Source organism: Ranitomeya variabilis, chromosome 2 (assembly GCF_051348905.1).
Source record: "Ranitomeya variabilis isolate aRanVar5 chromosome 2, aRanVar5.hap1, whole genome shotgun sequence".
Lineage (NCBI taxonomy): Eukaryota > Metazoa > Chordata > Amphibia > Anura > Dendrobatidae > Ranitomeya > Ranitomeya variabilis.
The window spans coordinates 263,158,385-263,177,168 of NC_135233.1; the positions used below are offsets into that span (position 1 = coordinate 263,158,385).

The window sequence follows — 18,784 nt, forward strand, 5'->3', positions numbered from 1 at the left end:
GTACTGCATATACACGGTATATATACACAGGCTTTGCTGTATATTGGGGTACACGGTATATACACACACAGGCTCTGCTCCATATTGGGGTACACGGTATATACACACACAGGCTCTGCTGTATATTGGGGTACACGGTATATATACACACAGGCTCTGCTGTATATTGGGGTACACGGTATATACACACACAGGCTCTGCTCCATATTGGGGTACACGGTATATACACACACAGGCTCTGCTGTATATTGGGGTACACGGTATATATACACACCAGGGTGGATAAAAATCAATGTTTTTTTAAAAAAATCAAAAAAATCGGATTTTTTTGATTTAAATCGGATTTTTTTGATTTAAATCGGATTTTTTTCAATAAACTGCTTTTTGAGGAAAATATTTTACCATCCAAAGGTTCTTCCATCATGAGATAAAGCTGAGTTGTTTAACTCAGTAGAATAAAGGCTGTATATGTGTAACATTCACAATGCCATGCTCTTCCAGAGGTTTCTGTAGGATGCTGACTATCCAACAAGTTTGGGCATGTCAACTGAATGGAAAAAGAAACTAAACCAAAAGTGAAACCAAGCTAGAAGTGTGGAATTAAAGGGGCAGTATGAACAAAATGTGGAGGCTATTAATAGTTTATACAATTAAGACATGCTGCTTTTAAACACCTACCTATTGCCATATAGTAAAACAAAAAAGATTTTTACTTACTTTGGGGTCCCCCCCTCACCCTGGCGTTAGATCGTTGCCCCTAGTTTCGTCCGTGTAACTATGGGCGCACATGCGCACTGCTCTCACTTCTCATTTTAATCGTGATTTATATTAAAAAAAACCTTTTGATTTAAATCAGTGATTTAAATCATGATTAAAATCATGATTTAAATCGATCCGATTTAAATAGAAAAAAATCTTTTGATTTAAATCGTGATTTAAATCATGATTTAAATCGGCGTGATTTAAATCAATCCACCCTGATACACACAGGCTCTGCTGTATATTGGGGTACACGGTATATACACACAGGCTCTGCTCCATATTGGGGTACATGGTATATACACACACAGCTCTGCTGTATATTGGGGTACACGGTATACACACACAAGCTCTGCTGTATATTGGGGTACACGGTATATACACACAGGCTCTGCTGTATATTGGGGTACACGGTATATACACACAGGCTCTGCTGTATATTGGGGTACACGGTATATACACACAGGCTCTGCTGTATATTGGGGTACACGGTATATACACACAGGCTCTGCTGTATATTGGGGTACACGGTATATACACACACAGGCTCTGCTGTATATTGGGGTACATGGTTATACACACAGGCTCTGCTGTATATTGGGGTACACGGTATATACACACAGGCTCTGCTGTATATTGGGGTACACGGTTATACACACACACAGGCTCTGCTGTATATTGGGGTACACGGTATATACACACAGGCTCTGCTGTATACTGGGGTACACGGTATATACACACAGGCTCTGCTGTATATTGGGGTACATGGTTATACACACACAGGCTCTGCTGTATATTGGGGTACACGGTATATACACACAGGCTCTGCTGTATATTGGGGTACACGGTATATACACACACAGGCTCTGCTGTATATTGGGGTACACGGTATACACACACAGGCTCTGCTGTATATTGGGGTACACGGTATATACACACAGGCTCTGCTGTATATTGGGGTACACGGTTATACACACACACAGGCTCTGCTGTATATTGGGGTACACGGTTATACACACACAGGTTCTGCTGTATATTGGGGTACACGGTTATACACACAGGCTCTGCTGTATATTGGGGTACACGGTTATACACACACACAGGCTCTGCTGTATATTGGGGTACACGGTTATACACACAGGCTCTGCTGTATATTGGGGTACACGGTATATACACACAGGCTCTGCTGTATATTGGGGTACACGGTTATACACAGGCTCTGCTGTATATTGGGGTACACGGTATATACACACAGGCTCTGCTGTATATTGGGGTACACGGTATATACACACAGGCTCTGCTGTATATTGGGGTACACGGTTATACACACACACAGGCTCTGCTGTATATTGGGGTACACGGTATATACACACAGGCTCTGCTGTATATTGGGGTACACGGTATATACACACAGGCTCTGCTGTATATTGGGGTACATGGTTATACACACACAGGCTCTGCTGTATATTGGGGTACACGGTATATACACACAGGCTCTGCTGTATATTGGGGTACACGGTATATACACACACAGGCTCTGCTGTATATTGGGGTACACGGTATACACACACAGGCTCTGCTGTATATTGGGGTACACGGTATATACACACAGGCTCTGCTGTATATTGGGGTACACGGTTATACACACACACACACAGGCTCTGCTGTATATTGGGGTACACGGTTATACACACAGGCTCTGCTGTATATTGGGGTACACGGTTATACACACAGGCTCTGCTGTATATTGGGGTACACGGTTATACACACACACAGGCTCTGCTGTATATTGGGGTACACGGTTATACACACAGGCTCTGCTGTATATTGGGGTACACGGTATATACACACAAGCTCTGCTGTATATTGGGGTACACGGTTATACACACAGGCTCTGCTGTATATTGGGGTACACGGTATATACACACAGGCTCTGCTGTATATTGGGGTACACGGTATATACACACACAGGCTCTGCTGTATATTGGGGTACACGGTTATACACACAGGCTCTGCTGTATATTGGGGTACACGGTTATACACACACACAGGCTCTGCTGTATATTGGGGTACACGGTTATACACACAGGCTCTGCTGTATATTGGGGTACACGGTATATACACACAGGCTCTGCTGTATATTGGGGTACACGGTTATACACACAGGCTCTGCTGTATATTGGGGTACACGGTATATACACACAGGCTCTGCTGTATATTGGGGTGAACTGAGGGTGCGTGTTTATGTATGTTTATAACCGGGCTCCGCTTCTCACCTGTCGCTGCCTCCCATAATGGAGAAGACGACCCCCAAGTGCAACTCCGGGACCCTCTCTCTCAGGGCGCTCAGGGGCAGGGCCAGCGCCGCCGTTTTCAGGCTCCTCAGCGCCTCTGTGGGCTCAGAGGGTCCCGTCAGAGCACACAACAGCTCCTCTATGGACGCCGCCATTCTTGGCTGCAAGCAAACTCCGCGAGAATGCAGCGGTTACTACAGCAACGGGATGATAAACTAGCTCCGCCCCTCCCGTGACGTCAGCGAGTCCGAGCGAATCAGACTTTTGTAGTGTGAAACGAAAGCGGTTCTCATATATACCCCTGCTGACACCTGTAGTCCTCCACAGCAGCCGCCGGTGCAGCGCTGCCCACATCTGCAGACGGGGGCGTCACTGCACTCTTGAATTCCAAATTCCGTCACTGCCTTTTTTCCCTGCCGGCTCCTCCTCCGCCCGCCAGCTCCTCCTCCGCCCGGCACAGCCTCCCACTTTCAGTATATGCAGAGCGGCGTCTGGCCAGTATACTCGGAGCTCCCCTAGCGGTCAGCTCGGTGCAAGTGAGGGAGGCAGGAGGCAGAGCGGTACAGGCAAGAGGACAGACTGCTTTCCAGAACGAGTTGCCGCACCCAACTGCATGGGTTCTTCAAATGACTCAGACCGGATTTCCCTTGGCCAAGGACCTCTGGTGCCTTTTATAGTATACACTAGATGGCGGCCCGATTCTAACGCATCGGGTATTCTGGAATATGTATGTAGTTTATTTATGAAGATTTTAGAATAATGCAATTTACACACAGGATTCGGCCGGACTGCGCCTGTCGCTGATTGTTCGCGCCGGCCACGTAGTAAATACCACAGCCACGTAGTATATAGCACAGCCCACGGAGTATATAGCATAGCCATGTAGTATATAGCACAGCCCACGGAGTATATAGCACAGCCACGTAGTATATAGCACAGCCCACGGAGTATATAGCACAGCCACGTAGTATATAGCACAGCCCACGGAGTGTATAACAGCCCACAAAGCATATAACACAGCCACTTAGTTTATAACAGCCCACGTAGCATATAACACAGCTCACGTAGTATATAATAGCCCACGCACGCAGTATATAACACAGCCCACGTAGTATATAACACAGCCACGTAGTATATTGCACAGCCACTTAGTATATAGCACAGCCACTTAGTATATAGCACAGCCCACAGAGTATGTAGCATAGCCATGTAGTATATAACACAGCCCACGGAGTATATAGCACAGCCACGTAGTATATAGCACAGCCCACGGAGTGTATAACAGCCCACAAAGCATATAACACAGCCACTTAGTTTATAACAGCCCACGTAGCATATAACACAGCTCACGTAGTATATAATAGCCCACGCACGCAGTATATAACACAGCCCACGTAGTATATAACACAGCCACGTAGTATATTGCACAGCCACTTAGTATATAGCACAGCCACTTAGTATATAGCACAGCCCACAGAGTATGTAGCATAGCCATGTAGTATATAACACAGCCCACGGAGTATATAGCACAGCCACGTAGTATATAGCACAGCCCACGGAGTGTATAACAGCCCACATAGCATATAACACAGCCACTTAGTTTATAACAGCCCACGTAGCATATAACACAGCTCACGTAGTATATAATAGCCCACGCACGCAGTATATAACACAGCCCACGTAGTATATAACAGCCACGTAGTATATTGCACAGCCACTTAGTATATAGCACAGCCACGGAGTATATAGCACAGCCCACAGAGTATGTAGCATAGCCATGTAGTATATAACACAGCCCACGGAGTATATAGCACAGCCACGTAGTATATAGCACAGCCCACGGAGTGTATAACAGCCCACATAGCATATAACACAGCCACTTAGTTTATAACAGCCCACGTAGCATATAACACAGCTCACGTAGTATATAATAGCCCACGCACGCAGTATATAACACAGCCCACGTAGTATATAACACAGCCACGTAGTATATTGCACAGCCACTTAGTATATAGCACAGCCACGGAGTATATAGCACAGCCCACAGAGTATGTAGCATAGCCATGTAGTATATAACACAGCCCACGGAGTATATAGCACAGCCACGTAGTATATAGCACAGCCCACGGAGTGTATAACAGCCCACATAGCATATAACACAGACACTTAGTTTATAACAGCCCATGTAGCATATAACAGCTCACGCAGTATATCACAGCCCACGTAGTGTATAACAGCCCACGTAGTGTATAACAGCCCATGTAGTGTATAACACAGCGCACATAGTATATAGCACAGTCCATGTAGTAAATAGCACAGCCACGTAGTATATAGCACAGCCCGCGTAGTACATTGCACAGCCCACGTAGTATATTGCACAGCCCACGTAGTGTATTGCACAGCCCACGTAGTACATTGCACAGCCCACGTAGTACATTGCACAGACCACGTAGTATACTGCACAGCCCACGTAGTACATTGCACATCCACGTAGTATATTGCACAGCCCACGTAGTATATTGCACAGCCTACGTAGTATATTGCACAGCCTACGTAGTACATTGCACAGACCACGTAGTATATTGCACAGCCCATGTAGTATATTGCACAGCCCACGTAGTATATTGCACAGCCTACGTAGTACATTGCACAGCCCATGTAGTACATTGCACAGCCCACGTAGTATATTGCATAGCCCACGTAGTATATTGCATAGCCCACGTAGTATATTGCACAGCCTACGTAGTATATTGCACAGCCCACGTAGTATATAGCACAGCACACATAGTACATTGCACAGCCCACGCAGTATATAGCACAACCCACGCAGTATATAGCACAACCCACGCAGTATATAGCAGAGCCCATGTAGTATATTGCACAGCCCACGTAGTATATTGCACAGCTTACATAGTACATTGCACAGCCCACGTAGTATATTGCACAGCCCACGTAGTATATTGCACAGCCCACGTAGTATATAGCAATGTGGGCATCATATCCCTGTTAAAAAAAAAGAATTAAAATAAAAAAATAGTTACCGTATATACTCACCTTCCGTTGGCCCCCGGATCCAGGCGAAGCGTTTACCGATGCTCCTCGCGCGCTCCGGTCCCAAGAGTGCATTGCGGTTTCGCGAGATGATGACGTAGCGGTGTCGCGAGACTGCTACGTCATCATGTCGCGAGACCGCAATGCATGGAGCGGTCACCTGAGCGTCGCGAGGAGCGGGAAAAGCCTGTTCCTGATCCGGACGGTAGTATATAACTATTTTTTATTTTTTAAATTATTTTTTACATTACATCTTTTTACTATTGATGCTGCATAGGCAGCATCAATAGTAAAAAGTTGGTCACACAGGGTTAATAGCAGCGTTAATGGAGTGCGTTACACCGCGACATAACGCGGTCCGCTAACGCTGCCATTAACCCTGTGTGAGCGCTGACTGCGGGGAGTATGGAGCGGGCACTGACTGCGGGGAGTAAGGAGCGGCCATTTTGCCGCCGGACTGTGGCCATCGCTGATTGGTCGTGACTGTTTTGCCGCGACCAATCAGCGACTTGGGATTTCTGTTACAGACAGACAGACAGAAAGACGGAAGTGACCCTTAGACAACTATATAGTAGATGCTGGCCTGGTACTGGTGCCTTTTATAATATACATGCAGGCCTGGTACTGGTGCCTTTTATAATATACATGCTGGCCTGGTACTGGTGCCTTTTATAGTAAACATGCTGACCTGGTGCCTTTTATAGTAAACATGCTGGCCTGGTGCCTTTTATAGTATACATGCTGGCCTGGTGCATTTTATAGTATACATTGTGTTCCAAATTATTATGCACAAAGAGTTTAGGAGTGATAAGGTTAGAATTTTTTTGTTTGTCATTTAAACTCATTGATGGTGATGTGTGTCAGGGCTCTTTATATCACTGAAAGCAATTGCAGATACCTGTGCAAATTAGTTTGGCAGGTGTGTCCAAATAAAGGCAAGACTACTTAAGAAAGCTGTTCCACATTATTAAGCAGCCTACATTTTTTGCCAAAATGGGAAAGAAAAAGGATGTGTCGCCTGCTGAGAAGCAACAAATTGTGGAGTATTTAGGTCAAGGCATGACTACAATCAACATTGCCAAGACACTTCATCGTGATCATCGCACAATCAAGAAGTATGTAGCTGATTCCCAGCACACACGTGTGCGTGCTGATAAGGAAAAATTGAGGACTCTTTCCAACAGGCAATTGCGTAAGGTTAAAAGAGCAGCTGCAAAAATGCCTTGTCATAGCAGCAGACAAGTTTTTGAAGCTGCTGGTGCCTCCAACGTCCCCAGAACAACAAGATGCAGGGTCCTTCAGAGGTGCGAAGCCATCCTGTCGACCACCTCTATCCACTGCACACAAGCAGAAACGGCTCCAGTGGGCCAAACGATACATGAAGACTGACTTCCAAACTTTTGTTCACCGATGAGTGCCGTGCAACACTCGATGGTCCAGATGGATGGTGTGGAGGATTGTTGGTTGATGGACACCCCATGAAAACACGGCAAAGGCGCCAACAAGGAGGAGGTGGAGTAATGTTTTGGACTGGAATCATGGGGAGAGAGATTGTCGGCCCCTTTATGATCCCTGAAGGGGTAAAGATGAACTCCATAATCTATGTGGAGTTTCTAAAACAACACTTCCTGCCATGGTTCAAGAGGAAGAACCGTGCTTTCCGCAGCAAGATCATTTTCATGCATGATAATGCACCGTCTCATGCTGCAAAAAACACATCTGCATCTCTGGCTGCTATGGGCATAAAAGAGGACAAACTTATGGTGTGGCCACCATCTTCCCCTGACCTCAACCCCATTGAGAACCTCTGGAGCATCATCAAAAAGAGTGTCTATGATGGTGGGAGGCAGTTCACATCTAAGCATCAGCTCTGGGAGGGTATTCTGTCCACATGCAAAACAATTGAAGCAGAAACCATCCAAAAACTGACAAATTCAATGGACGAGAGAGTTCAGAAGCTTCTTTTGAACAAGGGGTCCTATGTGCAAGTGTAACATCACCTAGAATAAAGTTTTCACTTGAAAACTGTTTGATTTCATTTTGTAATAAGCTGATAATGCTTATAACTTCACAATTGACCATTTTTTTGTTCAAAATAAAAAAAAAAAGGTTGAAAACTCTGCTGTGCATAATAATTTGGAACATGCATTTTGAGTGTTTATTTTTTTTTTAACCCCTTCATGACCCAGCCTATTTTGGCCTTAATGACCTTGCCGTTTTTTGCAATTCTGACCAGTGTCCCTTTATGAGGTAATAACTCCGGAACGCTTCAATGGATCCTTGCGGTTCTGAGATTGTTTTTTCGTGACATATTGGGCTTCATGTTAGTGGTAAATTTAGGTCGATAATTTCTGAGTTTATTTGTGAAAAAAACGGAAATTTGGCGAAAATTTTGAAAATTTTGCAATTTTCACATTTTGAATTTTTATTCTGTTAAACCAGAGAGTTATGTGACACAAAATAGTTAATAAATAACATTTCCCACATGTCTACTTTACATCAGCACAATTTTGGAAAGAAATTTTTTTTTTGCTAGGAAGTTATAAGGGTTAAAATTTGACCAGTGATTTCTCATTTTTACAACAAAATTTACAAAACCATTTTTTTTAGGGACCACCTCACATTTGAAGTCAGTTTGAGGGTTCTATATGGCTGAAAATACCCAAAAGTGACACCATTCTAAAAACTGCACCCCTCAAGGTGCTCAAAACCACATTCAAGAAGTGTATTAACCCTTCAGGTGTTTCACAGCAGCAGAAGCAACAAGGAGGGGAAAAATTAACATTTAACTTTTTAGTCACAAAAATGATCTTTTCGCAACAATTTTTTTATTTTCCCAAGGGTAAAAGGAGAAACTGGACCACGAATGTTGTTGTCCAATTTGTCCTGAGTACGCTGATGCCTCATATGTGGGGGTAAACCACTGTTTGGGCGCACGGCAGGGCTCGGAAGGGAAGGAGCGCCATTTGACTTTTTGAATGAAAAATTGGCTCCAATCTTTAGCGGACACCATGTCGCGTTTGGAGAGCCCCCGTGTGCCTAAACATTGGAGCTCCCCCACAAGTGACCCCATTTTGGAAACTAGACCCCCCAAGGAACTTATCTAGAAGCATAGTGAGCACTTTAAACCCTCAGGTGCTTCACAAATTAATCCGTAAAAATTAAAAAGTACTTTTTTTTCACACAAATTTTCTTTTAGCCTCAATTTTTTCATTTTCACATGGGCAACAGAATAAAATGGATCCTAAAATTTGTTGGGCAATTTCTCCTGAGTACGACAATACCTCATATGTGGGGGTAAACTACTGTTTGGGCACATGGTAAGGCTCGGAAGGGAAGGAGCGCCATTTGACTTTTTGAATGAAAAATTATCTCCATCGTTAGCGGACACCATGTCAGGTTTGGAGAGCCCCTGTGTGCCTAAACATTGGAGCTCCCCCACAAGTGACCCCATTTTGGAAACTAGACCCCCCAAGGAACTTATCTAGATGCATAGTGAGCACTTTAAACCCTCAGGTGCTTCACAAATTGATCCGTAAAAATGAAAAAGTACTTTTTTTTCACACAAAATTTGTTTTTGCCTCAATTTTTTCATTTTCACATGGGCAACAGGATAAAATGGATCCTAAAATGTGTTGGGCAATTTCTCCTGAGTACGCCGATACCTCATATGTGGGGGTAAACCACTGTTTGGGTGCACGGCAAGGCTTGGAAGGGAAGGCGCGCCATTTGACTTTTTCAATGGAAAATTAGCTCCAAACGTTAGTGGACACCATGTTGCGTTCGGAGAGCCCCTGTGTGCCTAAACATTGGAGCTCCCCTACAAGTGACCCCATTTTGGAAACTAGACCCCCCAAGGAACTTATCTAGATGCATAGTGAGCACTTATAACCCCCAGGTGCTTCACAGAAGTTTATAACGCAGAGCCATGAAAATAAAAAAATATTTTTCTTTCCTCAAAAATGATTTTTAGCCCGGAGTTTTTTATTTTCCCAAGGATAATAGGAAAAATTGGACCCCAAATATTGTTTTCCAGTTTGTCCTGAGTACGATGATACCTCATATGTGGGGGTAAACCACTGTTTGGGCGCACGGCAGGGCTCGGAAGGGAAGGCACGCCATTTGGCTTTTTGAATGGAAAATTAGCTTCAATCATTAGCGGACACCATGTCGCGTTTGGAGAGCCCCTGTGTGCCTAAACATTGGAGCTCCCGCACAAGTGACCCCATTTTGGAAACTAGACCTCCCAAGGAACTAATCTAGATGTGTGGTGAGCACTTTGAACCCTCAAGTGCTTCACAGAAGTTTATAACGCCGAGCCATGAAAATAAAAAATTATTTTTCTTTCCTCAAAAATGATTTTTTAACCCACAATTTTTTATTTTCCCAAGGGTAACAGGAGAAATTGGACCCCAAAAGTTGTTGTGCAGTTTCTCCTGAGTACGCTGATACCCCATATGTGGGGGTAAACCACTGTTTTGGCACACGTCGGGGAGCGGAAGGGAAGTAGTGACGTTTTGAAATGCAGACTTTAATGGAATGCTCTGCGGGCGTCACGTTGTGTTTGCAGAGCCCCTGATGTGCCTAAACAGTAGGAACTCCCCACAATTGACCCCACTTTGAAAACTAGACCCCCAAGGGAACTTATCTAGATGTGTGGTGAGCACTTTGAACCCCCAAGTGCTTCACAGAAGTTTATAACGCAGAGCCGTGAAAATAAAAAATGTGTTTTCTTTCCTCAAAAATATTTTTTTAGCCCAGAATTTTTTAATTTTCCCAAGGGTAACAGGAAAAATTTGACCCCTAAAGTTGTTGTCCAGTTTCTCCTGAGTACGCTGATACCCCATATGTGGGGGTAAACCACTGTTTGGGCACATGGCGGGGCTCGGAAGGGAAGTAGTGACGATTTGGAATGCAGACTTTGATGGAATGGTCTGCGGGAATCATGTTACGTTTGCAGAGCCCCTGATGTGCCTAAACAGTAGAAACCCCCCACAAGTGACCCCATTTTGGAAACTAGACCCCCCAAGGAACTTATCTAGATGTGTGGTGAGCACGTTCAACCCCCAAGTGCTTCACAGAAGTTTACAACGCAGAGCCGTGAAAATAAAAAATAATTTTTCTTTCCTCAAAAAAGATGTTTTAGCAAGCAATTGTTTATTTTCACAAGGGTAACAGGAGAAATTGGACCCCAATATTTGTTGCCCAGTTTGTTGTGAGTACGCTGATACCTCATATGTGGGGGTAAACCACTGTTTGGGCGCACGTCAGGGCTCGGAAGGGAAGTAGTGACATTTGAAATGCAGACTTTGATGGAATGGTCTGCGGGCGTCACGTTGCATTTGCAGAGCCCCTGATGTGCCTAAACAGTAGAAAAAACCCACAAGTGACCCCATTTTGGAAACTAGACCCCAAAAGGATCTTATCTAGATGTGTGGTGAGCACTTTCAACCCCCAAGTGTTTCACATAAGTTTATAACGTAGAGCCGTGAAAATAAAAAATAATTGTTCTTTCCTCAAAATTATGTTTTAGCAAGTAATTTTTTATTTTTGCAAGGGTAACAGGAGAAATTGGACCCCAATAGTTGTTGCCCAGTTTGTCCTGAGTACGCTGGTATCCCATATGTGGGGGTAAACCACTGTTTGGGCGCACGTCGGGGCTTGGAAGGGAGGGCACACCATTTGACTTTTTGAACGCAAGATTGGCTGGAATCAATGGTGGCGCCATGTTGCGTTTGGAGACCCCTGATGTGCCTAAACAGTGGAAACCCCTCAATTCTAACTTCAACACTAACCCCAACACACCCCTAATCCTAATCCCAACTGTAGCCATAACCCTAATCACAACCCTAACCCCAACACACCCCTAACCACAACCCTAACCCCAACACACCCGTAACCCTAAATCCAACCCTAATCCTAACCCTAATTCCAACCCTACCCACAACTGTAACCCCAACACAACCCTAACCCTATCCTTAACCCTAACCACAAGCCTAATCTTAACCCTATTTCCAACCCTAGCCCTAATTCCAACCCTAAGGGTACCGTCTCACATAACGATTTACCAACGATCACGACCAGCGATACGACCTGGCTGTGATCGTTGGAAAGTCATTGTGTGGTCGCTGGGGAGCTGTCACACAGACCGCTCTCCAGCGACCAATGATGCCAAGGTCCCGGGTAACCAGGGTAAACATCGGGTTACTAAGCGCAGGGCCGCGCTTAGTAACCCGATGTTTACTGTGGTTACCAGCGTAAAAGTAAAAAAAAAAAAACGTACATACTCACATTTCGGTGTCCTTCAGGTCCCTTGCCGTCTGCTTCCCGCTCTGACTGAGTGCCGCCGTACAGTGAGAGCAGAGCGCAGCGGTGACGTCACTGCTGTGCTGTGCTCTCACTTTCCGGCCGGCAGACAGTCAGAGCGGGAAGCAGACGGCAAGGGACCTGAAGGACACCGAAATGTGAGTATGTACGTTTTTTTTTGGTTTTTTTTACTTTTACGCTGGTAACCACGGTAAACATCGGGTTACTAAGCGCGGCCCTGCGCTTAGTAACCCGATGTTTACCCTGGTTACAAGTGAACACATCGCTGGATCGCTGTCACACACAACGATCCAGCGATGACAGCGGGAGATCCAGCGACGAAAGAAAGTTCCAAACGATCTGCTACGACGTACGATTCTCAGCAGGGTCCCTGATCGCTGCTGCGTGTCAGACACAGCGATATCATATGGATATCGCTGGAACGTCACGGATCGTACCGTCGTAGCGACAAAAGTGCCACTGTGAGACGGTACCCTAACTCTAATTCCAACCCTAACCCTAAGGCTATGTGCCCACTTTGCGGATTCGTGTGAGATTTTTCCGCACCATTTTTGAAAAATCCGCAGGTAAAAGGCACTGCGTTTTACCTACGGATTTACAGCGGATTTCCAGTGTTTTTTTGTGCGGATTTCACCTGCGGATTCCTATTGAGGAACAGGTGTAAAACGCTGCGGAATCCGCACAAAATTGACATGCTGCGGAAAATACAACACAGCGTTTCCGCACGGAATTTTCCGCACCATGGGCACAGCGGATTTGGTTTTCCATAGGTGTACATGGTACTGTAAACCTGATGGAAAACTGCTACGAATTCGCAGCGGCCAATCCGCTGCGGATCCGCGGCCGATCCGCTGCGGATCCGCGGCCGATCCGCTGCGGATCCGCGGCCGATCCGCTGCGGATCCGCGGCCGATCCGCTGCGGATCCGCGGCCGATCCGCTGCGGATCCGCGGCCGATCCGCTGCGGATCCGCGGCAATCCGCTGCGGATTCGCAGCCAAATCTGCACTGTGTGCATATGCCCTAACCCTACCCCTAACCCTACCCCTACCCCTAATTCTAACCCTAATTCTAACCCTAGTTCTAACCCTAACCCTAGCAGAAAAAAAAATAAAAATATTTTATTTATTTTTATTATTCTCCCTATGGGGGTGATAAAGGGGGGGGGGGGGTCATTTACTTTTTTTTATTTTGATCACTGCGATAGGCTATATCGCAGTGATCAAAATAGATCTGGAACGAATCTGCCAGCAGGCAGACTCTGCGGGCGCAGTGCGCGTGCGCCCGCCATCTTGGACAATGGCGGCGCCCATGGAGAAGCCGGACGGACACCGGGAGGCCAGGTAAGTATGTAGGGGGGGGTGATCGGATCACGGGGGGGGGACCGGAGCACAGGGAGGGGGCACCGGAGCACGGGGGGAGCGGGCAGGAGGACGGAGGAGCCGGCAGGCGGACGGAGGGGACCGGACCCCGTAACAGAGCACCGGGGGGGCGATCGGTGGGGTGGGGTGGGGGCAGGTTAGGTTTTCCAGCCATGGCCGATGATATTGCAGCATCGGCCATGGCTGGATTGTAATATTTCACCGTTTTTTTGGGTGAAATATTACAAATCGCTCTGATTGGCAGTTTCACTTTCAACAGCCAATCAGAGCGATCGTAGCCACGAGGGGGTGAAGCCACCCCCCCCTGGGCTGAAGCACCACTCCCCCTGTCTCTGCAGATCGGGTGAAATTGGAGTTAACCCTTTCACCCGATCTGCAGGAGCGCGATCCCTCCATGACGCATACGCTGCGTCATAGGTCGTTTTGGCACCGACTTTCATGACGCAGCGTATGCGTCAAAGGTCGCTAAGGGGTTAAAGATACTGTTTTCATAGGCAGTTTGTTCCAAAACATTGCAATTATACTAGAATAGTAGATGACTGAAAAATAACAATGACTGCAATTCAGATAGGTAATTTAGAGAAAACATGAGGAAATATTATTTGCATAATAATTTGGAACACAGTGTACATGCTGGCCTGGTACTGGTGCCTTTTATAGTATACATGCTGGCCTGATGCTGGTGCCTTTTAGAGTATACATGCTGGCCTGATGCCTTTTATATTATACATGCTGGCCTGGTGCTGGTGCCTTTTATAGTATACATGCTGGCCTGGTACTGGTGCCTTTTATAGTGTACATGCTGGCCTGGTACTGGTGCCTTTTATAGTGTACATGCTGACCTGGTGCTGGTGCCTTCTATAGTATACATGCTGGCCTGGTACTGGTGCCTTTTATATTATACATGCTGGCCTGGTACTGGTGTCTTTTATAGTATACATGCTGGCCTGGTGCTGGTGCCTTTTATAGTATACATGCTGGCCTGGTGCCTTTTATTGTGTACATTGTTATGACCCCAATGGCGAGGGTCTCAGAGGAACGTGGAAGTCTGCAGAATACAAAAATCCAGCTCATAGGGCAGTGGTAACTGGGTTGACCATATATCTACTCCTAACGCCAACACTAGAAGTAGCCGGGGATCATTCCTACGTTGATTCTAGATGACACGCGCCAGCCGGAGAATCTAGCTACCCCTAGTAGAGGAAAACAAAGACCTTTCTTGCCTCCAGAGAAGGGGACCCCAAAGCTGGATAGAAGCCCCCCACAAATAATGACGGTGAGGTAAGAGGAAATGACAAACACAGAAATGAATCAGGTTTAGCACAGAGAGGCCCGCTTACTGATAGCAGAATAAAGAAAGGTAACTTATATGGTCAACAAAAACCCTATCAAAATCCACACTGGAAATTCAAGAACCCCCGAACCGTCTAACGGTCCGGGGGGAGAACACCAGCCCCCTAGAGCTTCCAGCAAAGGTCAGGATATAGATTTGGAACAAGCTGGACAAAAATACAAAACCAAAACAAATAGCAAAAAGCAAAAGGCAGACTTAGCTGATATAACTGGAACCAGGATCAGTAGACAAGAGCACAGCAGACTAGCTCTGATAACTACGTTGCCAGGCATTGAACTGAAGGTCCAGGGAGCTTATATAGCAACACCCCTAACTAACGACCCAGGTGCGGATAAAAGGAATGACAGAAAAACCAGAGTCAAAAAACTAGTAACCACTAGAGGGAGCAAAAAGCAAATTCACAACAGTACCCCCCCTTAGTGAGGGGTCACCGAACCCTCACCACGACCACCAGGGCGATCAGGATGAGCGGCATGAAAGGCACGAACTAAATCGGCCGCATGAACATCAGAGGCGACCACCCAGGAATTATCCTCCTGACCATAGCCCTTCCACTTGACCAGGTACTGAAGCCTCCGCCTGGAGAGGCGAGAATCCAAGATCTTCTCCACCACGTACTCCAACTCGCCCTCAACCAACACCGGAGCAGGAGGCTCAGCAGAAGGAACCACAGGCACAATGTACCGCCGCAACAAGGACCTATGAAATACATTGTGAATAGCAAACGACACAGGAAGATCCAGACGAAAAGACACAGGATTAAGGATTTCCAATATCTTGTAAGGCCCAATAAAACGAGGTTTAAATTTGGGAGAGGAGACCCTCATAGGAACAAAGCGGGAAGAAAGCCATACTAAATCCCCAACGCGTAGTCGGGGACCCACACCGCGGCGGCGGTTGGCAAAGCGCTGAGCCTTCTCCTGTGACAACTTCAAGTTGTCCACCACATGATTCCAGATCTGCTGCAACCTATCCACCACAGAATCCACCCCAGGACAGTCAGAAGGCTCCACATGACCCGAAGAAAAGCGAGGATGGAAACCAGAGTTGCAGAAAAAAGGCGAAACCAAGGTGGCGGAACTAGCCCGATTATTAAGGGCAAACTCAGCCAACGGCAAGAATGTCACCCAATCGTCCTGATCAGCAGAGACAAAACACCTCAAATAAGCCTCCAAAGTCTGATTGGTTCGCTCCGTTTGTCCATTAGTCTGAGGATGGAAAGCAGACGAAAACGACAAATCAATGCCCATCCTACTACAAAAGGATCGCCAGAACCTGGAAACGAACTGGGATCCTCTGTCTGACACAATATTCTCAGGGATGCCGTGCAAACGAACCACGTTCTGGAAAAACACAGGAACCAGATCGGAAGAGGAAGGCAGCTTAGGCAAAGGAACCAAATGGACCATCTTGGAGAAGCGATCACATATCACCCAGATAACGGACATGCCCTGAGACAGCGGAAGATCAGAAATGAAATCCATGGAGATATGTGTCCAAGGTCTCTTCGGGACAGGCAAGGGCAAGAGCAAACCGCTTGCACGAGAACAGCAAGGCTTAGCTCGAGCACAAGTCCCACAGGACTGCACAAATGACCGCACATCCCTTGACAAGGAAGGCCACCAAAAGGACCTGGCCACCAGATCTCTGGTGCCAAAAATTCCCGGGTGACCTGCCAACACCGAGGAATGAACCTCGGAAATGACTCTGCTGGTCCACTTATCCGGAACAAACAGTCTGTCAGGTGGACAAGACTCAGGCCTATCAGCCTGAAATCTCTGCAACACACGTCGCAGATCCGGAGAAATAGCTGACAAGATAACTCCATCTTTAAGAATACCAACAGGATCAGCGACTCCAGGAGCATCAGGCACAAAGCTCCTAGAAAGAGCATCAGCCTTCACATTCTTTGAACCTGGTAAATACGAGACAACAAAATCAAAGCGGGAGAAAAACAATGACCAGCGGGCCTGTCTCGGATTAAGGCGTTTAGCAGACTCGAGATACATCAGATTTTTGTGATCAGTCAAGACCACCACACGATGCTTAGCACCCTCGAGCCAATGACGCCACTCCTCAAATGCCCATTTCATGGCCAACAACTCCCAATTGCCCACATCATAATTTCGCTCGGCAGGCGAAAACTTCCTAGAGAAAAAGGCACAAGGTTTCATAACAGAGCAACCAGGGCCTCTCTGCGACAAAACGGCCCCTGCCCCAATCTCCGAAGCATCCACCTCAACCTGAAAGGGAAGTGAGACGTCAGGCTGGCACAAAACAGGCGCCGAAGTAAACCGGCGTTTCAACTCCTGGAAAGCCTCCACGGCAGCAGGAGCCCAGTTAGCTACATCGGAGCCCTTCTTGGTCATATCCGTCAAAGGTTTCACAATGCTAGAAAAATTAGCAATAAAACGACGGTAGAAGTTAGCGAAGCCCAAGAACTTCTGAAGACTCTTAACTGACGAGGGCTGAGTCCAATCAAGAATAGCTCGGACCTTGACTGGGTCCATCTCCACAGCAGAAGGGGAAAAAATGAACCCCAAAAAGGGAACCTTCTGTACACCAAAGAGACACTTTGAGCCCTTGACAAACAAAGAATTTTCACGCAAAATTTTAAAGACCAACCTGACCTGCTCCACATGCGAATCCCAATTATCAGAAAAAACCAAAATATCATCCAGATAAACAATCAAAAATTTATCCAGATACTTCCGGAAAATGTCATGCATAAAGGACTGAAAAACTGAAGGCGCATTGGAGAGCCCAAAAGGCATCACCAAGTACTCAAAATGACCTTCGGGCGTATTGAATGCGGTTTTCCATTCATCACCTTGCTTAATGCGCACAAGGTTGTACGCACCACGAAGGTCTATCTTGGTGAACCACTTGGCACCCTTAATCCGGGCAAACAAGTCAGACAACAGCGGTAAAGGATACTGAAATTTGACAGTGATCTTATTTAAAAGCCGATAATCAATACAAGGTCTCAAAGATCCGTCCTTTTTTGCCACAAAAAAGAATCCCGCACCAAGAGGGGAAGAAGACGGACGAATATGTCCTTTCTCCAGAGACTCCTTGATATATGAACGCATAGCGGTATGTTCAGGTACCGACAGATTAAACAGTCTTCCCTTAGGAAACTTACTGCCTGGGATCAAATCTATAGCACAGTCACAGTCCCTATGAGGAGGCAGTGCACTGGACTCAGACTCACTGAAGACATCCTGATAATCAGACAAATACTCCGGAACTTCCGAAGGCGTAGAAGAAGCAATAGACACAGGCAGGGAATCCCCATGAATACCACGACAGCCCCAACTTGAGACTGACATAGCCTTCCAGTCCAGGACTGGATTATGGGTCTGTAACCATGGCAGCCCTAAAACAACCAAATCATGCATTTTATGTAAAACCAGGAAACGTATCACCTCGCGGTGTTCAGGAGTCATGCACAAGGTAACCTGTGTCCAATACTGCGGTTTATTTGCTGCCAATGGTGTAGCATCAATACCCCTAAGAGGAATATGATTTTCTAATGGTTCAAGAGTAAAACCACAGCACTTAGCAAATGAGAGATCCATGAGACTCAGGGCAGCACCTGAATCTACAAACGCCATG

At 46.3% G+C, this 18,784-nt stretch overlaps 2 protein-coding genes across 4 annotated transcripts in view; one reads left to right on the plus strand and one right to left on the minus strand.

Moving 5' to 3' along the window:
• Positions 1–3,478, minus strand: part of PSMD5 (proteasome 26S subunit, non-ATPase 5) — a 28,873-nt gene extending 25,395 nt beyond the window's left edge. The window contains exon 1 of one of the 2 annotated variants that reach the window (XM_077284840.1): positions 3,036–3,478. In XM_077284840.1, coding sequence (XP_077140955.1) covers positions 3,036–3,208 — 173 coding nt within the window. In that variant the 5' untranslated portion in view covers positions 3,209–3,478. The remainder of the gene's footprint in view (positions 1–3,035) is intronic. The other variant, XM_077284841.1, reaches the window with a different exon arrangement.
• A 36-nt stretch (positions 3,479–3,514) lies between these two features.
• Positions 3,515–18,784, plus strand: part of LOC143805457 (protein CutA homolog) — a 65,063-nt gene continuing 49,793 nt past the window's right edge. For both annotated transcript variants that reach the window (XM_077284844.1, XM_077284846.1), the window contains exon 1: positions 3,515–3,780. In XM_077284844.1, the coding sequence (XP_077140959.1) occupies positions 3,667–3,780 (114 nt within the window). In that variant the 5' untranslated portion in view covers positions 3,515–3,666. The remainder of the gene's footprint in view (positions 3,781–18,784) is intronic.